The sequence below is a fragment of the Bufo bufo genome, chromosome 2 (assembly GCF_905171765.1).
Source record: "Bufo bufo chromosome 2, aBufBuf1.1, whole genome shotgun sequence".
Lineage (NCBI taxonomy): Eukaryota > Metazoa > Chordata > Amphibia > Anura > Bufonidae > Bufo > Bufo bufo.
The window spans coordinates 664,699,142-664,726,510 of record NC_053390.1 but is presented as its reverse complement, the minus strand read 5'-3'; the positions used below and the strand labels follow the sequence as shown (position 1 = coordinate 664,726,510).

General features: G+C 42.9%; 1 protein-coding gene across 2 annotated transcripts in view; it reads right to left on the bottom strand.

The window, feature by feature from the left end:
* The window catches only part of GLRB (glycine receptor beta), a 121,758-nt gene that overhangs the window by 23,623 nt on the left and 70,766 nt on the right, over positions 1-27,369 (bottom strand). For both annotated transcript variants that reach the window (XM_040418584.1, XM_040418583.1), the window contains exons 4-7: positions 25,548-25,615; positions 5,468-5,697; positions 2,966-3,048; positions 1,839-1,979 (exon numbers count right to left, since the gene is read on the bottom strand). In XM_040418584.1, the coding sequence (XP_040274518.1) occupies positions 1,839-1,979; positions 2,966-3,048; positions 5,468-5,697; positions 25,548-25,615 (522 nt within the window). The remainder of the gene's footprint in view (positions 1-1,838; positions 1,980-2,965; positions 3,049-5,467; positions 5,698-25,547; positions 25,616-27,369) is intronic.

The window sequence follows — 27,369 nt, the reverse complement described above, 5'->3', positions numbered from 1 at the left end:
AGAGGCACAGGCAAGACAGACAGGTGAGCAGGTTTTTTTGTTTGGGACACAGGTTAGAACCATTGTCAGTTTTGTATAGTGTATACAGTCTAAAGGTACCCATATACATCAGTCTAAAGTTGAATAAAATGGATGATTTCAACCAAAATGATCGTTTACTGGGTGAAATTTAAAGTGTAACTCATGTTTTCATCAAAGAATCCATTTGAACATACTGTATGTTACTGCTGCTGTAGCATTATGCATAAAGCAATCTTTAGTTTCTTCACATACCACTGTTTTCCATGAGCTTTTACCTTAGTTACGACTGTTTTGGACCCTACAATATGAGGATCTTCTCAAGATGGCTCCTCTGCCAGTTCTCTGAGACCAAAACTGTCTTCCCTCACTTCCCATACCAAGCAACTTCCTGCCAGCTAATCAGATTGGATTACTAAGAGACACGCCTACTCACTCTGAAGCCTAATGCAGTGTTGAGTGTGGAGGACCGCCCCTCTGTCATCTGTTTACACTGAGATGGAGACAGAAAAGCCCTAGCAACAGTCTTTTAAAGGGACCAGTGGAAAGGGATAGGGGACATTAATGAAAGCAGTTTTTTATAAGGTAATTACAGATCTTTTGACAATCATTGACAGAATAATTTAAGTATACATACCTAGCTCTAATAAACTAGCAATTAAGAAAATGAAAATACTTAAATATTACTTCATTATAACTATATTCCCAAATACCTTACATTAGTTATAATGGCTCATTTTGTCTGAGGAGCAATCATTAGGAGAAACACAAAACCTGTCCTAATCACACAGCAGGACAAGTTACTTCACAACACTGAGGTAAAGAGCTGCCTCATCCTCCTCTCTGCTCTACTTGTCAGGGATTATTATCCTTAATACAGATAAGATCTTTAGCTGAATATCTGTAGGAATGGAGTTCATGACGTGGCTAATGAGCAGCAGCACTTGTATGCAGTCTCCATTACCACAGTCTCACATTACCACAGTCTGTCCTGTCCATCTTCTCTGTACTTCATGTCTCCTCATGAACTCCATTCCCACAAAGATTCAGCTGAATATCTTCTCATCTGTATTCAGGATCATAATCCCTGACAAGCAGAGAGGAGGATGAGGCAGCTCTTTATCTTAGTGTTGTGAATTAACTTGTCCTGTTGTGTGATTAGGACAGGTTCTGTGTGCACTAATAGGACAGCGGCCATTTTGTTTCTCCTAATCATTGCTCCCTAGAGCAAAACGAGCCATATAACTAATGAAAGGTATTTGGGAATATATTTATAATATAATAATATTGACGTATTTTAATTTTCTTAATTCACCGAGAACCCCTTTAACTACGTACGATCGTTTCAGCCGACCGAGGACAGACCAATATCATCAGAAAAGAAGTTTAGTATTTTCATCCGACAGTTGTTCAAAGAAAGATTGTTTTTCCATCGCCCTGCTTTATTGAACATGTATGGCCAGTTTGATCAACTGTAACAGCCAACCTGGACAAAAGTGTGTGTGGTCACCCTGTCTGTGACACTATCGTTCACCAGATATTTTTGTTTGTTCAACTACTGGCCACCTTCAGTTAGGACATCCATAGTATGTATTTATTGTACTTGTAACATAACAGATAAGGTCCTCTAGAATAAAATGGCTTGACCACTGGCAGAAACTGCAAAATCCCTTTCCTCGTGTTTGAGCCAGATGTCTGCAGCCATTAAACCAACATTAGTGGACGTTAAGAAACATAGAATAAACAGGATAAATCATGGAAAGTAATGAGAAGCACGACTCAGTCGAGAGGACAGAAGGAATAGCCTGAATATTACTCACCAGTTCCTTTGTAGAACTTTGTACAATTACCATATTCAATATCTTCTGTTTTAATATCGAACTGAGGCAAAGCAATCTTTTCCATTTGTACAGGGTCTCCTGACTGCCAAACAAACCGCAAATCATCCGTCGTATATCCAACTATTGGTCAATAGAAAATATTATTTCAGAGAAATAAACACATTTAGCTTTCCGAAAGCAAAAATTATCTGTCCTGAATGCGTACTTATAACCAAGGCAAATATTACATTTTTATGTACCATTGCTTATAGAGTACAAACATATTTCAGTCACATCTGTCCCTGGCTCCATTGGACGTCACTGTTTTAAGGCCTCAATACACATTGGCATATTTTCGGCTGAACCCGCAGTTTTTTGGCCGAGCCAGCCAATCTAATGTGTATGGGCAGCTCCTAACTCTCCTGTGGAGACAGAGGCGCATTGAATCTTAAGGCCCAATCCTTTTGTTCTCTCACAATCCAGGTGGCTTTCTCCTCTATCTCCACTGAATATACATGCATGCTCAGCTGAACCGAGGAGAGATGACAAACAAACAAAAGGTATATGAGCAGCTTGATACCCTTACCTCTCACACACAATAGTGACAATATCAACTAATATAGAGTGGAGTCCACCTTTAAGTTTTCTAGGATTTAGTTAAGGAATACACCAGCACATAGACAGACAGACATGGTACAGTATTGAAAAATCACTTCTCAGGACACAACACACATCTCCGGACACGTTGAGCCAAAAGCAAAAGTAAGGATTCACAGGTGTATGTTTCTGAAAGATAGCAGATCCCTGAGAACCATGAGAAACCTACTCAAAAATAGGGAGAGCCTACATATTGCATGCAAAGATAAGATGTCTAGATATGACAATCAACTGTGTCACGATTTGGATTATTATTAAGCAAAATTAATATTCTGAAACATAACATACAGTATGCATTAAGGAAAAAGAAGAACACTGACACACAATGTGTCCTATTATTATGGCTCAAGATCTTTCAAGCTGTTGGGTGGAGTCATGGACCCCTTACTGGCATATTATATGAGATTCTTCTCTATAATGTATATGGTTCTGTGAATTAAACAGAGGAAATACATTTTCTGGATACATACAACTTTCCAGCTGCATCTTGCATCGCTGAGTATCCATTGGAAATAATGTTAAGTCCAGGGGACAGGATAAAGTAATGGACAACCTGAAGAAAAATATAAAGTATGAATAATAGACAATGATTTTTAGTCCTTAGAGGGGGTTTCTGGTTTTGTAAAACATTATAATAAAAGGTGATCCAGTTTACACTTCCCCTTGTGTACATTTCTAAAAATTTTCAAGATCCCCGCTTGCAGTCATCATATTCAGGCAACTCTGCTTACATCCAAGGGTTTGAAGGCTGGCCTGGTCATGTGCTGCTGACAGAGGTACAAGTAAACAACTCTGGACTGGCGGGGTCCACTGGAGCAGCGGGGGATTTAACAAGTAAAGGTGGGTTTAGACGCTTTGATGTACAGCCGATTGTTCCTTCAGGAAAGTCGGATGCTCGTTTAGTGAAGAAAACCGTTGCATGGGATCTCCTTCATAGTATGAGGATGAGGGAACGAGTTTTTTGCTCGTTCATCGGCAGCGCGTTTAGACAGCAGCATTTAGACAGCAGACTGTCGGGAACGAGCATTCGCAGGAATATTTGTTCCCAATAATCTACTAGATTATCGGGCAGTCAAAATCCACCTTACGTGATGGTTGTTTTATTTGAACTATTTCCTGCTCGTTGGCAATTTTCTTAAAAACCTGGACAGCCCCTTTAACTAGAACTGAATATTGTGGTAAAATGATTTCTGACCATGGATCTATACATGGCACTAAGTATATTGTATACACAGTATGGTAAATAGAGTGTACCGTATTTTTCGCCCCATAAGACGCATTTTTCCCCCCACCAAAAGTGGGGGGAAAATACCACAGAGTCTTTGGGGCGACTACTAATGAGTGCTTCATTAGAACCGGAGGACTGCGAAGCAGTGAAGGCTCTGTACTCACCGCTTCCTGGTCCTCGGCTGTCAGCTGTGCTGTTGCTGCGCACAGCGTGAGGGCGCTCTGTAACCTCACACTGTGTGCGCTGGTTCACAGCACAGCAGACAGAAGATCGCGGGCAGTGATGAGCGGCGGGTCCTGGAGCAGGGAGGCTGATGAGAGGGATGGGGGCTGATGAGAGGCATGGCGCTCTTACTGAGGTCATTCACATTGGGGTCTGAGCTGAGGTCCGATTGGGGGTCTGATATGAGGTCTTATTTGGGCCTTATTAACATTCGGGGTCTGATTGGGGTTGTTAGCTGAGGTCTGATTAACATTGGGGGTCTGACCTGAGGTCTAATGAAAAATATTTTTTTCTTATTGTCCTCCTCTAAAACCTAGATGCTTATTATAGGGTGAAAAATACGGCACATTTTATTTGAAATAGTCCATTAAGCCTCATTTAGATGCCCATAATATGGGTGCCTTTTAGCATCCATATTACAACTGCAAAACTCTCAACTGTTTTATCATGCTTGCCCAGGATTGGAGATAATAAAAATGGTCTACTTTATTTTTTCCTTCCAGAAACTGCACCACTCAGCTATGCGCATTCAATAGCTATTGCCCAACGGATCGTTCAGATGTCGGCTATCTTTCCAGATTTCCTACCAACTCCCCTGTACACATATATATTTGGTTTGGCCAAACATGTATGTGCTGACAATGGGAACAGAGCTTCTGCCAGACACTTCTGGCGGTAGCTTATCTCCTGAGAACAAAGGGATGGGGTAAAAAAATTCAGTTCTCCTAATCCGTCATCATCTTTTGGGGGAGACTCGGGTTCTCTCCATATACATTAGATTTTCATCCAACCCACTGTCCTTAGCAGGCTAGGCCGACAATACACTGATGCAGGGCTGCTCGACCTACGGCACTCCAGCTGTTGCAAAAATACAACTCCCAGCATGCCCAGAGAGCCTACTGCTGTCAGACTACAGCAGGGCATGGTGGGAGTTGTAGTTTTACAACAGCTGGTGAGCCGCAGGTTGGGCATCTCTGCACTAATGTATATATTGGCCTGTATCCATGGGCTGAGTCTAGTGCTGAAGCTCTGTATAGTTGAAGTGATGATGAGCTGCAATACCAGATATAGCTCACGTATAAGAGTCATGTGGCTTGAACAAGTCTAGATAGCTTGGATAGCTAAGCAGCAAGATCAGATGATGGACCACACGTGGTGAACTATGGTTCACTGCCTAAATGGAGACAGGCGCAGTCAAGTGACAGCAGCCAAAGCAGTGTATATAACATGACCACTGCCATATGACATCATATGGACAGGGATTACGTTGTTTACCTGTCATTTATTGCACTTTTAGCGTGTATTCACATAAAACGCCCATACTCCTTAATTGGTCTACCATAAATCTAGACCGCAAATCTGACAGACCAAAATTAGTGCAAGAGTTATGTTGTAGCTAATATTTTACTGCGCAATCTTTCATTACCTTCACAGTGTAGCACTCACTAAGCGCCGAAAACTTTCCACATATAAATATATCTACTATATAAAAAAAGACGATTAAAACTTGAAGGAAATTTACCTCATGCTAAGAAGGACATCTCCATCACGAAAAATAAACAAGAGGATGTTTTCTTGGGTGACATCATGAAAATTGGCGTTCTTTTCATTTGCAAAAAATAAATCTGGCTTCCACAGACACTTAAACATTGTTGGGTCTACTGTGAGAGCATCTGAGCCTCTGAAATCACTGGGAAGCTTTAGTCGGGGATCATTCCATCTCTGCCTTAGAAAGATATTGACCCTGTAGTCCTGCGAAAAAAACAAACAGATTTTGTAGTAACAGTATGTGTGGCTCAAAACAGTCTTTAATGGACAGGTCACATCATCTCTTCATCATGAAGTATCCTAGATTTATTAATGTCACCTAACCACACCTGCTAAATGAAATGAGAATTTATTACATGTGGGAAGTAGCTTTTCCATCTAGTGTTTCTATTGAAGTAGACTTGTCTTTTCCATTTACATGTAGAATATCTAGACTAATCCTGCTAGCAGATGACATTTAACAAGTGCTACCTGAGGGAAATGGTAGGAGGTAGGCACGAACGTGGTGTTCAAACACAGCATCTACTGTTTTCACCCATATTATATCCACTGCTAGTGCAAAATCAAAAGAACTACCGTAAATACTCAAAAAAACAAACAAAAAAAAACCATAATATAAATAAAATAATATTGTAGGCTGTTTACAGGGTGTCCCACTGATGGAGCCACTTTGTATCTAGTAGTGTATTTTAAAAAGGGTTTTCTAAACCAGACAACCCCCTTATCTACACTTATCCAGCAGAAAAGTGGGCATCAGAGGAAAGGATTGAACAGAGGTTAAATTCCCTGTGGTTTCCCAGTGCACAAAAGTAAGCAGAATGCTCTTGCAATGTGCTGACAGCCATCAAAATGGCAAGTTAAAATACATGTGCATTAATACGTACCTTTATACTATTGACAATGCAGGGAACCAAGCTATTTGGCAACCGAGGTTGTCCGAAATACTGTAAGGCTAGTAGCGATCTAGCGTTAAATTCTTCTGGGAGGCTGTTCCAGCTGAGGACCAGCCTGAAGGAGTTCCTTAAATCCGGCATAGCTGGAAGGAGGCGGAGCACCACCAGGCCCCATTGACTATAATGGAACCCGGTCTGTATACGGCATTGGAGCTGGGATTCGCCCGGACAAAAACCGGTGCTTGCACTAATAACGGAAGCAGGCAGGATCCCCACCAGGTCCCACTGCAGTCAATGGGCTCTGGCAGGGAAAGGCAGTATCTGGTGTGAGACAGTGACAGGTCTCACGCAGGTTAGAGGCAAGGAAGGGGTGGATAGTTCGGTCCACACCCCTATTCCACCACAGGCGAGACCAGTTGGAAGTGATCAGGTTGGCACAAAGCACCTCCCAGAGTGTCAGCAAGGGGGGAGTGTGTTGCCTGTGGACAGAGGCCTGGAGGCTCTGTGTGGTCCAAGCCAGGAGGGCTGAGAGACCACTATTCCCCCATGTGTGCTGAGACACTGGACTGGAGGCAGTGGGCGTACTGTGCTCTGTACAGCCAGGAGGCTGTGGGACATTGGCTGAGAAAGCCGCTTGTGTTCACAGGGTGTGAACAAGGACTTAGGTGAGTCAGGAAACTCTGTTAGTTAGAGCCTAGCCGGGCAAGTGTTTATTATTTTATGTGGATGTCACATGTGTTAGGTGAAGCTGCGACTTCATGATAACCTGTATTGGTTGGAGTGTGCACAATAAATGCACGGTTTGGACCTGAAACCTGGTGTCCTAAAGTCGTATCTGTGAGAAAGACCCCCAAATAAGAGGCGATCCCTTACACTGGCTATGCCAGATATGATGAACTCTGTCAGGCTGTTCCTCTGCCAGAACAGCCTGCCAAAAGATTTTAACCCTAGTGTAAAACTAACCTAACTTGTTAATACCACAATCGATCCACAATTAGTCACATCTATTAGTAACTGGACTACTCTATTTGACTTCAATACACCACAAAAAAACAAAGTACTACTCAGGTCCTTAGAAATATTACAGTCTTTATTAAGTATTCTAAAAAACACAAATTGAAAAATCACTATAGGAAGACTACTGAGTCACGTCATATACTGTACAATCACCTTCAATAACAGTTTTAATATTAAAGAATGTCAGTGTACTTGGCAATAACCATGATAAAAATGTGGGCAGCAGAATAATATATACTGTGGGGTTTCGCTCTGGTAGACAGGATTGGCGGACGCAGTATAGAGGCAACAACAAGTTCTTTGGATCAAACAGTTCAATTTTCTATTCACACTTTAGGCAAGTGACAAAACAAGCAGTCATAATCAAACAAAAAGTCACCTTGCGGCGTTGGTGGTAATTCACACCAATGCGGCAATTGTGCCTCAGAGTCCTTGACCATAGCAGCACCAACCTGTTTTCACGCCAAACAGGTAAGCAAGCCTTCATCCAGACACAAGGCTCCCAGATCCCAACACAGAGTCCAGCTGCCTATTTAAGGACAGCCAGGTGCTGCCAAAACCCGGAACGGCACTTAAAATCCGGTCCGGTATTTGACCTCACCTGGCTGTAAATCAGCCCAGCAGCACAGGCTGGGAGGAAAATACCTGTTTTCCCAGACAAAACCTCTCACTGTGTCACAATACATAAGAAAGTTAAATGTCTGTGGGGCCTAATTTAAAGGGAAGCTGTCACCTGGATTTTGGGTTTAAAGCTGAGGACATGAGCAGCTAGATCGCCGCTAGGACATCCGCAATATCCAGTCCCCATAGCTCTCTGTGCTTTTATTGGGTCAAAAAACAATTTTTATAGATATTTAAAATGAACCTTACACGAGTCCTGTCTCCTCCTCCATGCTTCAGAGATGAGTCCAGGGTTCTCTGACTCTGAGCCCAGCCAAGCCCATTGTGAAGGAGCCCAGCACCTCCCCGCATCCTCGGAATCTCCTCCTTGCTCCCCGACGTCACAAAACTAGAGCGCCGTAATCCGAGATTACGGTGCTCTAGCTTTGCGATGTCGGGGAGCAAGAAGGAGATTCGGAGTATGCGGGGCGGTGTTGGGCTCCTTCACAATGGGCATGGCTGGGCCCCGGAAACGTTAGTAGGCTTTTCGTGGTAAAGCTTCTTTGGGAGGAGCTCATAAGGAGAATGTTTTTTGTTATAACATACAAGGGGACAGATAACTAATTCCGTAATATACAAAGGAAGGTCCAGGAAAGCGGCTTTTGTCACTACCACATAATATTGTTTTCTATGTTCCCTTGAAACACTTTGGTTGAAACTCTATGCCCAGCATTTTGTTTCTATAATGTTTATCCTCAACGCCAACCTTTCTTCTCTGATACACGAGGCAATAAACAATATTCACTCGTGCAGGAAAGAAGAGAGAAAGAGAATGGAAGACATCAATGTCATGAACCTGCAGGGACTCGCACTATTAAAAAGTAATGTACAAAGTGTTGTGAGCAGAGAAAATCCCACAATTTGGCCGTGTGAGTGGTTAATGATCTGGATTAGCAGCAGGATGGATCATTGCGAGGTCGCATAGAGTAAAACTTCTGGGTATACAACTTCAATTATTTAAATAAGAAAAGAGACAGAATCAGCCTCCGAATGATGTGGTCTCAGACCTTAGTTGCATTAGGAGTTCAATTAGTAATTACTAGGTCTTCTATCCACAAACCAATTTTCAAGTCATGTTCATAGCCAGCCATGAATTACCTCATTAGCTTTGCTAAAATTCACTTTAAGACTCGCCACCTCAAGAAAGATAATTACAAGTATAATTTGTGTTATCAGCATCCATATTTTAACAAATGGTAAATGTAATGCCAAGATTAGTATTCTCCAACGTACTGCAATTCCTTCTCAAATCCAGTACTATGCCAGACCAGTTACATTTGTCTTGTTTCCTTGTTCAATTATATTTTCCTTGTTAGAAACGCACAAAGCTTTGCCAGACGGCGGGCCACCAGACCGTTAACAACTAGATACAGCTATGTAGGCTTACCTTTAGTCAACCAGATGATGAGGACAATTCATTCAGCATCTACAAGTGAAGAGGTCGCTGTGTAGAACAGTTTTACTCGTGGGTTTGGCTTATTTTTCAGAAATCCACCAAAATGTAAGTGGGTCTAATGATTCTGCTTCCTATCTATGACAATTTCGGTGAGCCTACATACTCAACTGTGCACTCTATACCTCCTCCCCATATTTTTCATTCCTCTTCTCCTTACTACCGCTCCTCAATGGATTTTTCTTCCAGTCTTTAAAAGGGTTCTTCGGGAATTAAGAAAATTAAAATACTTAACTATTACTTTATGATAAATATATTCTCAAATACCTTTCATTATTTATAATGGCTCGTTTTGTCTGGGGAGCAATCATCAGGGGAAACAAAATGGCCGCTGTCCCATTAGTTCACAGAAAACCTGTCCTGATCACACATGAGGACAAGTTACTTTACAACACTGAGGTAAAGGGCTGTCTCATCCTCCTCCTCCTCTCTACTTGTCAGGGATTATGATCCTGAATACAGATGATAAGAACTTTAGCTGAATCTCTGGGGAATTTAGTTCATGAGCAGACATTAAGTACAGAAAGGACGGACAGGACAGGCTGTGGTAATGTGTTGCTGTCGTAATGAAGACTGCATACAAGTGCTGCTGCTCATTAGCCATACTTCACCCTCCTCTCATGTCTCCTCATCATCTCCATTCCCACAGAGATTCGCCTGTATTCAAGATCATGATTCCTGACAAGCAGAGCAGAGAGGAGGATGAGGCAGCACTATGGCTCATTGTGGTGAAGTAACTTGTCCTCCTGTGTGATTAGGACAGGTTTTGCGTGTACTGATAGGACGGCGGCCATTTTATTTCTCCTAATGATTGCTCCCTAGACAAAACAAGCCATTCTAAGTAATGAAAGGTATTTGTGAATATATTTATAAAAAAAAAAAATACTTAAGCATTTTCATTTTTTCAATTCCTGGAGAACCCCTTTAATCAGCCTCTTTGACACAGTCCAGTAGGTAATATTATTGTGTCAGCCCCATAGAAGTAAATGGATATGTAGCAGCACTTGCCATTCATTGCTGTGGGACTTACAAAAAAAGCAGTGTGCTTGAGGGTGGCTGCGCCAGCTTGGTCTGCTCTTTTTCACTTTGTGGGCTCAGTTCTAGCAATAGGTGCAGGTCCCAGAGGTGGGACCCACACCTATCAGACAATTTGGGCATATCCTAGCTTTGGTGAGTGTACCCCATTGTACATACCTCTTTTTGATAGTCCCAAGTAAATTCATGGTAAACTACAACATAAAACACATCTGATTATAAAATTCTATTAGATGGGTGACATAAGGTTTTAGAATAATACTTTTTGGTTAATTAGTTGTTATTGGGAAAACCTAATGTACAAAAAGTGCTGTTAGGCCATTATAGCCAAGACTGTTCTCACTATTTTATATGAAGTAATAAAGATCTTTCAACAGGATTACTGTTAATGTGTACCCCAAAGATTCTCTCTATTAAGGGATCCAGTGTGCTGAACTACAATTTAGACTCATCATGTTCCTTCAAATATTCTAGCAGAAGATGACTGGAAACATCCATGAAAGATAGTAGGATCTTGTTAAGCCTATTGAAGCATCACAGAATTCTGCTCTACATACATTAAATGATGCCTTACTAACAATTGCCAGGGGCCACTTCTAACCCTTTTCTCTGATATCGTCTCAAAATATCTCCTGACGATGTGCCTGAAGGAGCCGGCTGTCAGATGGATTTAGCAAAAATGTTTGCCATAGTAGAGCTGCACGCTGCAAAGCGGAAAACCGGATGAGCTTCATGTATTGTTTTTCCCTTCACAATACTATGTACATATTTTTGAAAGCTACTTGAGATCCATCTCTTTATCAGACACAGACAATGTTCTATCCACTTGATCAACCGATGTTAGAGATTATCGTACAGTTTACTATTTAAATTAGATTTCCCAGCTGCAGGGGTAATGTTGGTAATATCTTTTCCGTGACTCAGAGCCAGGGATGGACTGGCAACTTAATGTGTCCCTCGAAAAACAAAAAAAAGTGTCCCCCACCTTGTAGGTGGGACCAAACTGATAGAACACGGGCCAACACAAGTAGGCAGGACAGTATAAGTCAGGGACAGCAATACCATAGTGCAGCATAAAATACTGCCACAGTGCAGCACACAAAATACCGAGGACAGTGATATAGTGAAATTCCAGAGGCCACCTGAGGCTGCCAGCCAGGTATATAAAATATCTGATGCTCCTAGCATGAATTAATGCCGAGAGCATCTGATTGTTATGTACCCAGCCAGCAGGGGTGAGGAGGATTCAAGGGGGGCCCCTGGCCATCGGGGGTCTACGACCAGTCTGCCCCATTTCAGAGCTTGTAACAAGGTGATAATTTACTTTAACTGCACATTGACAGAACCACAAACGTCCAGTCTTTTATTAGCCAGTACACAGGAGGCAGAATATGGCACCACATGATATCTACATTTTATGTGAATGGTATTTATCATGCTAATCTGCAGCTGGCAAACACCGGCTACAAAAATCAGCAGCCGCGTGTTAAATATAGAAAAGAAGCAGAAATATTAAAAATAAATCCGTCAGAGGGCCAAATAGCTGACAGCAAATGGCAAGCTTGTAGGTTTAGTTGAATGCTGAACTTCGTATTCAAGAACACGTGGATGGCTCCAGTTAGTGGCTGATTGATGCTTAAAGTAGGATTCGCAGCCAAGGAAAAGGAAATCTTAAGTATAAAGAATGTGCGGCTGAGAGCACAACCCAATCGGAGACGAGGGGAGTCAAGATCAAAAGGTCTCTCTCTGAGTACTTGCTTTATGCCATCGCCACTGTTTTGATTGGCCAAAAACATGAACTTGTGCACTGAATTAATATCGTGTTCCAGATACTCTATTAGAGGCCCTCACATTTCTGACATCAATCAAGCACAGTTTTTTCTTATAGTCGCTTGAAGGTAAATTAAAATCAATCACATATTGTTCTAGTTACTTCATACAGGGAGATTAGCCATGAAGCAACTAGAATAAAACACGTATTACCACCTACATTCCTCTGCCTTCATATTTCATCTCTTCATTTAGAAAAACCTGGCCTCTTGCTCCATGGTTACTTCTCATCTGAAGCTACCGCCTTTAAATCCTAAAAATGACCCGAATAATCATCCGCTTTCGTAACGCTTCCATTTGCATTTCTAATTTACTGAAAATCATAAGGCCTCTTACACACTTCCTTGGGTTTCAAGTGTCTTTCATAACTTTTTGAAGGGTTTTTGTAGCTTTTTTAAAATGTAAAACATGCATTTTGTTCTGCAATATTTCACACCCTATAGAGTAGCCTATGGGGTAAAAATCAGAAAAAACTCACCATAGTTAGAGCATGCTGACTTCTGGGAAAAAAAATATATAAAACACCACAAATGCAACAAAAATGCCACAACCAAAACAATATATATGTAGCCAGCTTTATATTTCACCTGTCACCTCCCTGACATGTGTGTTTTAGTAACTGCTTGCATTTCCCATGTAATGCCAATTCTGGAGAATCGCAGTGCTATCCCTCAATCATTCATTCTCGAAGTTTAGGATTACCAGTTGGGGAGTGTCCCTGCAAACTGGCAATTCATTCATAAACTTCTACCAAGAATAACAGAGAGTCCTAACAGTAGAGGCTCCAGAATTCTTAGCACCTGGGGACAGCAAACAGTTAAACAGATATGTCAGGAGGGGTGACAGGCGCTCTTTAAAGTACTGTAAGGCTACTTTCACATATGGGCTGATCCAGCACTGGTAAAGCCTGCTGGAGTTCCTTGTAACCTGTAAAGCCGGATAGGGCCAGAGCACGGCCAGACCCCACTGACTGAAATGGGAACTGGGTGGAATCCGACCTGTTTCCGACATTAGTGCCGGGGATTCAGCTGGACAAAAAACACTGCTTGCAATAGTTTTGTCTGGCCGAATCCTGACGCTCATGCCGTAAACAGGAGAGATCCCTGCCGGGTCCCGTTATAGTCAAGGGGCTCCGGCAATGAAAGGCAATGTCCGACAGGCAGACCGCTTTAACGAATGTGAAAAACTAGCTGAGACAGCCAATGGCCGCACGATTTGAAGGTAATGCCTCAGTTTTAACAACAAAATTATGCGGCCAGCCACAGAGTGTAAACCCAGCCTTAGTTAGAACAATTTCTATGCACAAGGCACTTTGGGGGACATTTATCATCGCCTGTACTTCACAAAACTGGTGTCAAAAAGTTGCAAAATTTGGCACACACCTTTTGGGCCCTTTTCCAAATAGTGGGCAGAGAGGGGCGGGCAGTGCAGGGCTGGCACAGCTCATAGCGTTTTTTACAGTCTACACCAGGATAGATTGTAGCGGAAAATTTACAGCTCCCATGCTGGTGTGGATTTCCATTTTGGAGCAAGGACCTGCACAGAGGCACCACAATTATTGAGAGGCATGCTCCTTTTAATAATTGTGGCAGATGTACACCAGCAGAGACAGGTTACAATCGGCATGTTATACGCCAGTCTCCGTAAGCGTCCCCAATTGACATATATGAATAAAAAAAGAACCAAAAAAAAAGATTTTACCCCCATACTCACTCATATTTTTTTAGAGTAGATATCTTCAGGAAGCAAAACTTTTCATCCTGCCCCCCACCTTAATAGGACACTAAGGTTATATGCTGTACATGCTCTACAGTAAAAGGGTTAAATTGTTTGCCATTTACACAATGAACAAGCAGGGGTGTGTGGCAGGTGATTAATTTTTCTTCCTTTTTTTCCCATTTATTTGAAGCTTTATATTAGGTATGGCAAGGTGGGTTTTACTATATATAGTATAATAAAATTGGGCACTGTGAGGACCAATATACAGTGCATTTGGAAAAAGGGCCTTTCCCTTCTTTCACATTTTGTTATGTTGTGGAATTGTGTGGTAATGAGGCCTTAAAAAGCATAAGCTACAGCAAACATGTAAAGTGATCTTAAAGGCTATGACCTAAAAAATAACAAATAATAAGTTATGTCTTCCAAGAACCATTTTTTTAATTTCCACACCAACCTGCATCCATTAACCCCTTAAGGACCCTTGACGTACTAGTACGTCATGGTGGCAAGCGACTTGCCGACCTTTGACGTACATGATTATCGAGCGGGCACAGGACCTGTGTGTGCCTGATCAATGCAGCGGCCTGGCTGTGACTGACAGCGGGGCCCCTGCCGTATCTGCCAGCATCGCTGTAAATGCCAATGCCGGCGGATTAAACCCTTATATGTCCCCACCAACACTGACTGCGTTATTTACGAGGATCGCAGAGGGAGGGGGGCTTCCTCTGCCTCTCCATCGGCCACCTGCGCTGCCATGGAAACCTTCAGGCCTCACAAAGGCCTTGGGATCTGCCATATACAGACGCCTGTGAGACACAGGCTGTTAGTGTAGTATTGTACTACATTGAAACAGGGATCAGAACCTGAAATGTCAAAGACCCTGTACTGGAAAAAAGTTAAAATAAAAGTTTTATAAAAAATAAAAAATAAATTAAATTACAGTCAAAAAGTGTCCCTTTCGTTTCAGTGATTTAAACTAAAAAAATATAAAAATAGACATTAGATATTGCCGCATCCGTAATGAGCGGCTCTATAAAAACATAAAATTACCCACCCCCTCAGGTGAACTCCATACAAAAATTTAATAAAAAACTGTGCCAAAACAGCCATTTTTGGTCACCTTGCCTCCAAAAAGTTTAATATTTAATGATCAAAAAAATCTTATGTAACAAAAAATGGTAACAATAAAAACATCAACTCTTCGAGCAAGAAAAACAAGCCCCTACACAAGACGGATTGGCACCAAAAAAAAAAAAAAGATACGGCTTTCAGAAAAAGGAGACATAAAAACATGATTTTTTTCAAAAATGCTTTTTGTTGTGTAAAACTGAAATAAATAAAATAAAAAAGACATATTCGGTATCGGTGCATCCATAATGACCAGTTCTCTAAAAATATCACAAGATCTTTTGCTTCAGGTGAACACCATAAAAAGGAGAAAAAAAAAAGTCTAATATTGAATAATCGAAAAATCTTATATACCCAAAAATGGTACCAATAAAAATGTCAACTCTTCCCATAACAAATGAGCCTCTACATAAGATGATTGACAGATAAATAAAAAAAATATGGCTTTGAGAAAATGGAGACCCAAAAACATGATTTAAAAAAATAAAATGCTTTATTATGTAAAACTGAAACAAAAAAAATAAAAAGACATATTTGGTATCAGCGTGTCCATAACAACCTGCTCTTTAAAAATAACACATGATATGTCCTGTCAGTTGAATGTTATAAAAAAACATTAGTGCCAGAACAGCCATTTTTTGTTACCTTGCCTTACAAAAAGTGTAGTATTGAGCAATCAAAAATCAGTTTCTACTGTAGGGGTGCATCAGGGGGTCTTCAAACGCAACATGGCAACTTAAAATTATCCCAGCGAAATCTGCACTCCAAAAACCATATGTTGCTCCTTCCCTTCTGCACCCTGCCGTGTGCCTGTACAGCAGTTTAAGACCTAATATGCAGAGTTTCTGTAAACTGCAGAATCAGGGTAATAAATATTGAGTTTGTTTTGAGGTTAACCCTTACTGCCTTACAGGAAAAAAATTTATTAAAATGGAAAATCTGCAAAAAGAAGTGAAATTTAGAAATTTTTTTCCCCTTTAATTCTTGTGGAACACCTAAAGGGTTAACTAAGTTTGTAAAATCCTATTTGAATAACTTAAGGGGTGTAGTTTTTAAAACAGGGTCATTTATGGGTTGTTTCTATTAGGTAAGCCCCACAAAGTGACTCATTAACTGAATTGGTCCTTTAACCCCTTAAGGACACAGCCTTTTTACACCTTAGGACCAGGCCATTTTTTGCAAATCTGACCAGAGTCCCTTTAAGTGCTGATAACTTTAAAACACTTTGACTTATCCAGGCCGTTCTGAGATTGTTTTTTCGTCACATATTGTACTTCATGACAGTGGTAAAATGAAGTCAAAAAATTATTTTTTTTTGCACCAAAAAATACCTAATTTAACAAAAATTTGGAAAAATTTAGCAAATTTCAAAGTTTCAGTTTCTCTACTTCTGTAATACATAGTAATACCCCCAAAAATTCTGATGACTTTACATTCCCCATATGTCTACTTCATGTTAGAATTGTTTTGGGAATGATATTTTATTTTTTGGGGATGTTATAAGGCTTAGAAGTTTAGAAGCAAATCTTGAAATTTTTCAGAAATTTACAAAAACTAAATTTTTAGGGACCAGTTCAGGTCTGAAGTCACTTTGCGAGGCTTACATAATAGAAACCACCCAAAAATCACCCCATCTAAGAAACTACACCCCTCAAGGTATTCAAAACTGATTTTACATACGTCGTTAACCCTTTAGGTGTTGCACAAGAGTTATTGGCAAATGGGGATGAAATTTGAGAATTTCATTTTTTTGTCTAATTTTCCATTTTAACCCATTTTTTCCACTAACAAAGCAAGGGTTAACAGCCAAACAAGACTGTATCTTTATTGCCCTGACTCTGCCGTTTACAGAAACACCCAATATGTGGCCGTAAACTACTGTACGGCCACACAGCGGGGCGTAGAGGGAAAGGTGCGCCGTTTGGTTTTTGGAGGGCTGATTTTTATGGACTGGTTTATTTACACCATGTCCCATTTGAAGCCCCCTGATGCACCCCTAGAGTAGAAACTCCCTAAAAGTGACCCCATCTAAGAAACTACACCCCTCAAGGTATTCAAAACTGATTTTACATACGTCGTTAACCCTTTAGGTGTTGCACAAGAGTTATTGGCAAATGGGGATGAAATTTGAGAATTTCATTTTTTTGTCTAATTTTCCATTTTAACCCATTTTTTCCACTAACAAAGCAAGGGTTAACAGCCAAACAAGACTGTATCTTTATTGCCCTGACTCTGCCGTTTACAGAAACACCCAATATGTGGCCGTAAACTACTGTACGGCCACACAGCGGGGCGTAGAGGGAAAGGTGCGCCGTTTGGTTTTTGGAGGGCTGATTTTTATGGACTGGTTTATTTACACCATGTCCCATTTGAAGCCCCCTGATGCACCCCTAGAGTAGAAACTCCCTAAAAGTGACCCCATCTAAGAAACTACACCCCTTAAGGTATTCAAAACTGATTTTACATACGTCGTTAACCCTTTAGGTGTTGCACAAGAGTTATTGGCAAATGGGGATGAAATTTGAGAATTTCATTTTTTTGTCTAATTTTCCATTTTAACCCATTTTTTCCACTAACAAAGCAAGGGTTAACAGCCAAACAAGACTGTATCTTTATTGCCCTGACTCTGCCGTTTACAGAAACACCAAATATGTGGCCGTAAACTACTGTACGGCCACACAGCGGGGCGTAGAGTGAAAGGTGCGCCGTTTGGTTTTTGGAGGGCTGATTTTTATGGACTGGTTTATTTACACCATGTCCCATTTGAAGCCCCCCTGATGCACCCCTATAGTAGAAACTCCCTAAAAGTGACCCCATCTAAGAAACTACACCCCTCAAGGTATTCAAAACTGATTTTACATACGTCGTTAACCCTTTAGGTGTTGCACAAGAGTTATTGGCAAATGGGGATGAAATTTGAAAATTTCATTTTTTTGCCTTATTTTCCATTTTAACCCATTTTTTCCACTAACAAAGCAAGGGTTAACAGCCAAACAAGACTGTATGTTTATTGCCCTGACTCTGCCGTTTACAGAAACACCAAATATGTGGCCGTAAACTACTGTACGGCCACACAGCGGGGCGTAGAGTGAAAGGTGCGCCGTTTGGTTTTTGGAGGGCTGATTTTTATGGACTGGTTTATTTACACCATGTCCCATTTGAAGCCCCCCTGATGCACCCCTAGAGTAGAAACTCCCTAAAAGTGACCCCATCTAAGAAACTACACCCCTCAAGGTATTCAAAACTGATTTTACATACGTCGTTAACCCTTTAGGTGTTGCACAAGAGTTATTGGCAAATGGGGATGAAATTTGAAAATTTCATTTTTTTGCCTTATTTTCCATTTTAACCCATTTTTTCCACTAACAAAGCAAGGGTTAACAGCCAAACAAGACTGTATCTTTATTGCCCTGACTCTGCCGTTTACAGAAACACCCAATATGTGGCCGTAAACTAATGTACGGCCACACAGCGGGGCGTAGAGTGAAAGGTGCGCCGTTTGGTTTTTGGAGGGCTGATTTTTATGGACCGGTTTATTTACACTGTGTCCTGTTTCAACCCCTCTGATGCACCCCTGGAGTAGAAACTCCCTAAAAGTGACCCCATTTTGGAAACTACGGGATAAGGTGGCATTTTTTTGGGGACTATTTTTAGGGTAAATATGATTTTTGGTTGCTCTATATTACATTTTTGTGAGGCAAGGTTACCAAAAATTTTAATTCTGAAATTTCATCTCCATTTGCCATTAACTGTTGAGGAACACCTAAAGGGTTAATAAAGTTTGTATAATCAGTTTTGAATACCTTGAGGGGTGTAGTTTCTTAGATGGGGTCAGTTTTGGGGAGTTTTTACTCTAGAGTGCATCAGGGGGGCTTCAAAAGGGACATGGTGTCAATAAAAAAGGCCATCAAAATCGGCCTTCCAGAAACCATGTCGGTCCTTTCCTTTTGCGGCCTCCCTTTTACTGATACAGCAGTTTACGACCACAAATGTGGTGTTTCTGTAAACTGCAGTATCAGGGTAATAAATATTAAGTTTTGTTTGGTTGTTAACCCTTGTTTTGTTACCGGAAAAAACGGATTGAAATGGAAAAGTGCCAAAAATAGCGGTTTTGGCACCGTTTTTTTTTTTTTTTTTAACCGTGTTAATCTGGGGGGTTAGGTCATGGGATATTTTTATAGAGGAGATTCTTACGGACGCGGCAATACCTAATAAGTCTACTTTTTTTACAATTATTTAGGTTTTTGACTATATTATCTTTTTTGATACAAATCTTTTTTTTGGGTATCTCTAAAGTCTAAGGGTCATTTTATTTTTATTTTTTTTATCCAATTATCTCATGTGGGGGCTCATTTTTTGCGGGAGGAGCGGACGGTTTTATTGGCACTATTTTGGGGGCTATATGACTTTTTGATCGCTTGCTATTAAACTTTTTATTATGTAAGGTGACAAAAAAAAACTTTTTTTGCACCTTTTTTTTTTTTTTTTTCTTGACCGTGTTAATCTGGGGGGGTTGGTCATGGGGTAGTTTTATAGAGGAGATTATTACCGACGCGGCGATACCTAATATGTCTACTTTTAATAAATTATTTTAGTTTTTTTGGGTGTCTCAGGTCTGAGAACCATTTTTTTTTATCCGATGTCAGTGCTAAATTGGGATATAAATTTAGTACTCCATGGAAGTGTGATACTCCCTGAAGCAACCGTCAATGCAGAGGCCCGGATGATCGGGGCACGTGTCGCACTGAGTAGTCGTGTCCTTCCGTATCCCCCTCCTGCGACACACTCTGCACTTTTTTTGGGTTCGTCCCTTCTTTCCAGTATGGGGGACCACACCTGGAAAGTGTTGGCCAGGGACGATCCGGGCACCTACAGTTCCCGAGGTACTCCGGCCTGCTCTTTCCCGGTCCGAAAAGATCAGGGCCTTGAGGACTGCCTCATAGAACTGGAGGAAAGTCCCTGTGCTGCCAGCGCTTCGGGATAGTACAAAAGAGTTGTACATGGCAACCTGCACCAAGTAGACCGCAACTTTTTTGTACCATGCCCGGGTTTTGCGCATGGCATTATATGGCTTGAGGACTTGATCCGAGAGATCAACTCCTCCCATATACCGATTGTAGGCGACGATACAATCGGGCTTGAGGACCGTTGCCGCGGTACCTCGCACAGGGACAGGGGTGATGCCGTTACCATGAATTGTGGACAGCATAAGGACATCCCTCTTGTCCTTATACCTGACCAGCAACAGGTTTCCAGTGGTAAGGGCACGGGTCTCACCCCTGGGGATAGGTACCTGGAGGGGGTGGGCAGGGAGGCCGCGTTGATTTTTCCGCACGGTCCCACAAGCGGACGTGGATCTGGCGGCAAGGGACTGGAACAAGGGGATACTGGTATAAAAGTTATCCACGTAAAGGTGGTAACCCTTATCCAGCAGTGGGTACATAAGGTCCCACACAAGTTTCCCGGTAACACCCAGAGTGGGGGGACATTCTGGGGGTTGAATCCGGGAATCTCGCCCCTCGTACACACGAAATTTGTAAGTGTACCCTGAGGTACTCTCACAAATTTTGTATAGCTTCACGCCATACCTCGCCCGCTTGGAGGGCACATACTGGCGGAAAATGAGTCTCCCCTTGAACGCAATGAGAGACTCATCAACCGCGACCTCCCTTCCAGGTACATAGGCCTCCATGAATTTGGCCCCAAAGTGATCGATGACCGGCCGTATCTTATACAGACGGTCATGGGCAGGATCACCTCGGGGGGGACATGCTGCATTATCGGAATAATGCAGACATTTCCGGATGGCCTCAAACCGGGAGCGTGTCATGGCTGTACTGTAAAGTGGGGCCTGGTATAGGACGTCCCCACTCCAGTACAGCCTGACACTGGGTTTTTTGACCAGGCCCATATGCAGCACGAGGCCCCAAAATATCCTCATTTCGGCTGCACTGACCGGCGTCCAGCCACCGGGCCTGGCCAAAAAGGAGCCCGGGTGTTGAGCGACGAACTGTTGGGCGTACAGATTCGTCTGCTCCACCATCAGATTTACCAGTGGGTCACTGAAAAAATGACAAAAAAAGTCATATTCAGTGTAGCCCACTGTGGAAATCTGGATTCCTGATTGGCCTACAAAATCAGGAATCACGGGCTCGTATCGCTCTGGGCTACACCAGACAAGTTCACCGGAAGGGGGCTCCGGTGGATTTAACTGGTGGGCCGGGAAACCAGTACGAGCCCCAGAGCTGCTCGTACTAGTGTGGGCCACAGGGTCCCTAACATGGCGGTCCCCTTGCTCCGCCTGGCGGCGTCTCCGCCGCCTTGGGGGCTCATCATCATCGCTAGATGATGAGGAGGATGCGGATGACAACAGGAATGTGGGGTCATCCTCATCCTCACTGGGACTCTCGGAGTCGGAGGCAAGCTGGGCGTATGCCTCCTCGGCCGAGAACGTCCGGCGGGCCATCGGGGAGTGTGTGTCTGCGTGTATATGTGCGTGTGTGTAACTCTTTATTTTGTGTGCGTGTGTGTGGGGGCACGGGTGTTCACGAACTCACCCTAAAACTAACAGAAAAAAAATAAAATAAACTAACTAAAAAAAGGGCAAAAAATGTGGGGGAAAAAAATCAAAACCGCTGATCAACTGTCCGAAGTTGATCAGCGGTGGGGTGTGCGATGCGCTAACAGTGGCCGGACACTAAGTGCCGGCCACAATCAGCGTACAAAAAAAAAAAAAAAAAAATGCACCCCAAAAAAGGTGGGGGGGGGGGGGGGGGGGGGGGGGGGACAAGTGGCAGCACCCCTGGGGGGGTCTAGGGTCACACAGCTGTGCTGTGGACCCCAGACACCCTAACTTAGGGTGATGCAATCAAAGTAAGAAAAGTTCAGAAACTAACTTTCCCTTTTTTTTCCCTGCCTAAAACAAACTTTCCCTATGCTGTCCCTATGTACCTGATGGGGGGTGCTGGGGCACAGATCGGGTCCTGGGGGCACAGATCGGGTCCTGGGGGTGCTGGCAACGATGGTGGGCACACGTGCAGGCAGCTCCTCTCTCCTCCGGCTCCGGAACACAAAAGGAGGAGGAGAGGAGCGCCTGCCTCTTTTGAATTTGGCGCCGGACCGCCCACAGACCAATCGGAAAGCGATCCTAAGTGGTGATGTCACCATCACCACTCAGGATCGCTGGATGGTGATTGGTGGGGTGAAATCACACCACCATCACCATCCTGTTCCGGGTTATCGGGTCTTCAGAGACCCGAACAACCCGGAAACGCAGAAAACCGCAGGTCTGAATTGACCTGCGGTTTTCTGCGATCGCATACATGGGGGGGTCACCGGACCCCCCGGCGCATTTGCCCCAAGTGCCTGCTCAATGATTTGAGCAGGCACGGGGTTCCGATCACCGCCCGCCGCCCGGCGGTGATCGAAAATACACAGGGCGTACATGTACGCCCTGTGTCCTTAAGTACCAGGGCACAAGGGCGTACCTGTACGCCCTATGTCCTTAAGAGGTTAAAAAGTGGGTTTTGGAAATTTTCTTAAAAATAAAAAAAATTGCATCTAAAGTTGCAGTGCTCCAGACAAAAAAAAATGACCAGGAGCATATAATTTTTTTTTAAAAAGCACTTTGAGAAGATGAGACGCAGGTCACAGTAATGAACTACATATAGGAGAAAACAGCACCACATACCTCTCACATCCAGGGACATCTTCTGGGGGACAAAGTGACTAAAAATGGCGAATTGCGTGGTTTAGAGTTTTTTTTCTGTTACGGCCTTCACCGAAATAAATATTTTAATAGCTCACACTTTTTGGGACGTGGCGATATGTAATATGTTTATTCTTTATTGTTTGTAAATTTTATATGTAAAACTGGGAAGGGGGCCATTTAAACTTTTAGTATTTTGGTGTTTTTTTTATTTTTTTTACTTTTTATTTAATAACCATTTCTTCCCTTAGGGACTAGAACCTGGATCTTTTCATACCTTGTGCTATTCACCCTGATAGAGATTTATCAGGGTGAATAGGATCTCACACATCTCCCTGCTTCCCTGCACACAGCAGCAGGGAGCTGAACATGGCAGCCAGGACTTCAGTAGCGTCCTGGCTGCCATGGTAACGATCTGAGCCCCAGCAGTGTAATTTGCCACTGCCACCAATGAAGGGGATGGGACCCTGTGGCCACCATATAACCATGGGGGGGGGGGGGGGGGGGCGACGACTTGTGGCCAGTGATAATAAGGGGGGGGGGGGGGCTTTGGGAGAGCACACTGCCCCACCAATGAATGTAATTAAAAGAGGACCTTTTGTGGGTCCAAAGAATATGAACTTAGTAGCAGGCTGCATAGAGCGGCGCCCAGGGATCTAAGTGCACTTACTTACTATTATTCCTGGGCGCCGCTCCGTTCGCCCGCTGTGGCCCCCGGTATTTTCAAAATTCAGAGCAAGGAGGAGGAGACGCCAGTGTCTCTCCTTCTCCCTGACAGCAGCGCTGTCCAATCAGAGCTCAGAGCCAGGGAGAAAAAAAAACATCCCTGGCTCTGAGCTCTGCGCTGTGATTGGACAGCGCTGCTGTCAGGGAGAATGGGAGACACTGGCGTCTCCTCCTCCTTGCTCTGAATGTTGAAAATACCGGGGGCCACTGCGGACGAACGGAGCAGCGCCCAGGAATAATAGTAAGTGCGCTTAGATCCCTGGGCACCGCTCTGTGCAGCCTTCTACTAAGTTCATATTCTTTGGACCCATGAAAGGTCCTCTTTAACTCCTTTATACAATTGTCTGCAGCGGTATCACAGACCCGGCACCCGGCCTCAATAACAGGGCATGCGATCTGTGGCACCTGAGGGGTTAATTGCCGCCTATCGCATGCCCTGTTATTGAGGCCGGGTGCCGGGTCTGTGATACCGCTGCCTATACTTGTGTTTTACATTCATTGGTGGCGCAGTGGCGACAGCTCCTCCCCTCCTCCTCCCTGCTATCTCCCCATTGGTGGTAGTGGCGGCCACGTCACAGTGGAGAGGGAGGGACTCCTTCCTTCTCCACTGTACTACTGAAGAGAACTTAGGCTGCGCAGGATCGCGGCGGTACAGTCGCAAATGGCGACAAGACTAAAAAGTCTTGTCGCCATCTGCAAATTTTAAGGCGCATTGGTGACCGTTTTGGTCTCCATCTGGAGCCCTGAGTTGTACTCTGTCTAACATCCAAAAAAAAAAAAAAAAACATTTACAAAATTACGCCAACATAACAGACATATGGGAAATGTAAAGTAATAACTATTTTATGAAATATCATTATCTGTCTTAAAAGCAGAGAAACTGAAATGTAGAATTTTTTAAATATTTCCCAATTTTTGGTAAATTTGGGATTTGTAAATTTTTTAAAATAAAATGTTAAAATATCTCAAATCAAATTACCACTGTTATGAAGTACAATGTGTTACGAGAAAATCTCAGAATGGCTTGCATAAGTATAAGCGTTCCAAAGTTATTACCACATAAAGTGACACGTCAGATTTCCAAAATTTGGCCTGGTCCTTAAAGGGAAAAAATGTGTCCTGAAGGGGTTAATCTATACCAAATATATCATAACAAAAACGGTCTATCTTTTGCATATATGACCTTATTAATCAATTGGAAAGCATATATTACCATTTACATTATATAATAATCATGTACGTAAACAAAAGTGCCGACATAATAAAGTGAATGGAAGCTGAGCTGCAGTAATCCAATACGGCCACTACACTTTGAATGAAGAAGTGCCTTCTGTTCCATTCAGGAGCTAGTTGCTAAACTGCTGACAGCACTAGGTAAGGGCTTGAAGAGCAGGGAAAACATACCTTTTGTGGAGCTTTGATTAGCAGGAGTAGTATAAATATTAACTTTTATTCTGTCAGGTTCTGCTCTTGCAAGCCCACTAAAGGCAGAGCTTTACCCCTCCTCTGCTCTGACTGATAGCTGTAGCATCCAACCAGGAAACCACTTCAGCTGTCCATCAGAGCAGAGGGGAGGGGCTGTAAAGCAGCTCAATGCAGAATATGGCAGAATTAAGGGTCATATTCTCATTTAGCCTAATAAAAAAGCTCCACAAAAGGTTAAGTTTGTACTGCTCTCCCCAGCCCTACTTAGTGCCATCAGCAGTTTAGCATGGTCAAAACTGCTGACAGACTCCCTTTAAATGTAGCCTCCCAATGATAGTCAAGTGCCTAGAGCACATGAATAATAGGAGCAAAGCCAATGTGCGTCGAAACTTGTGTCTGTGTTTTTACTATTAAAGTTTATGCTCTTCATGTAAATATGTGCAATACGATTTACACTTACCATAGTAGTTTCTTGGATAGATCCAAAGCTGTTAATAAATATGTTGACTACCACATCCACTGGAATACCTACAAGTAAAGAAAGCTCTGATTGAATCACACAATAAAGACAATGGGGACACATGATATAAAAGTAGCATACATAACCCAAAGCCAGCCTTTCTACAACCGATTTCAAGCTATTCTCTTTAGTGTCATTTGTAGTCAGCAATGGAAGTAAGTCAAAACTGGACAACACGTGAATATGAATCCAAACAAGGGGAAAATAGAGACCCCCCTGCGCTCCTATTGAATAGATATGTGTCAATCTGCCTGGGTGGGGAGATCCTGCTGCTTAATGTCTTTGGGGAGCTATTGTTCTCCCTAGTAAAACTGTATATGGAGTAGGTATATCACCCGTAGGGGATATAAGACATAAGCGCTGGTGCACAATCAAATTCAGCTAGTCCTATGGAATTGGCACTATGCTTGGTGCCAATCTGAGTGATTCGGTGATTTTGCTGCACAATTAGGTGATATTATGGTGTTAATAACTGTCGTGGTGGATCAGAATGTGTAGTCAACGGCTGAGAGTGGGCGGACAGTATGTAATATAAAGGTGTTAGCACTAGAAAAAAACGGCAAGTGGAAGGTGAATACTGGTATAAATACTATCCTGGGTACCTTGTTTGTTCTTTCTCCAAGGAGTTCGTGATGTGGGTGTTCGTTCTGTATTCTTCTTGTTGTTTCCGTGGGGATGTTGGTATCCTTTCAAGTCCCGGCGTTCTTCTTGCTCTCCTGTCAGCAGCAGCGCGGCCCCGGCCGGAAGCACGCGCGTCGCGAGGGAGCTTGGTTCGTTACCCGGGAAACCGCTGGCGGTGACGTCACCTGGTACGAGTATGGTGGCCTCCGTGGGGCAAAAGACTGTAACCTTTTGCCCCACGGAGGCCACCATACTCGTACCAGGTGACGTCACCGCCAGCGGTTTCCCGGGTAACGAACCAAGCTCCCTCGCGACGCGCGTGCTTCCGGCCGGGGCCGCGCTGCTGCTGACAGGAGAGCAAGAAGAACGCCGGGACTTGAAAGGATACCAACATCCCCACGGAAACAACAAGAAGAATACAGAACGAACACCCACATCACGAACTCCTTGGAGAAAGAACAAACAAGGTACCCAGGATAGTATTTATACCAGTATTCACCTTCCACTTGCCGTTTTTTTCTAGTGCTAACACCTTTATATTACATACTGTCCGCCCACTCTCAGCCGTTGACTACACATTCTGATCCACCACGACAGTTATTAACACCATAATATCACCTAATTGTGCAGCAAAATCACCGAATCACTCAGATTGGCACCAAGCATAGTGCCAATTCCATAGGACTAGCTGAATTTGATTGTGCACCAGCGCTTATGTCTTATATCCCCTACGGGTGATATACCTACTCCATATGAATCCAAACAAACATACATGTGTGCAGAGCTCACCTACTGTAGGTGAGTCCCTCTCACGCCGATCCCAGGAGAATGCCAGAGCAGCGAGGAAACATGAACAGAGAAAAAACAGGCTCTGATGGATGAAATTAAAACTCTTCATTATTTTATTGATGCATGTACACACATGAAAAACACTCCAGTAAAATAGCTCACGCGTTTCAACCAGGTAACGTCCTAATCAAAGCAAATTGACATTTAAATATAAGGAGTAATCAATGTAGAAATGAAGGTAAATAGCGGCACTCACCCGTGTGTATAGAACAGCTTTTATTCTTCAAAATTCACATGAGGCAGGGGGCGGACAGATCCAGAGCAAGCATTGAACAGCGGCGGCCGTTTCGCG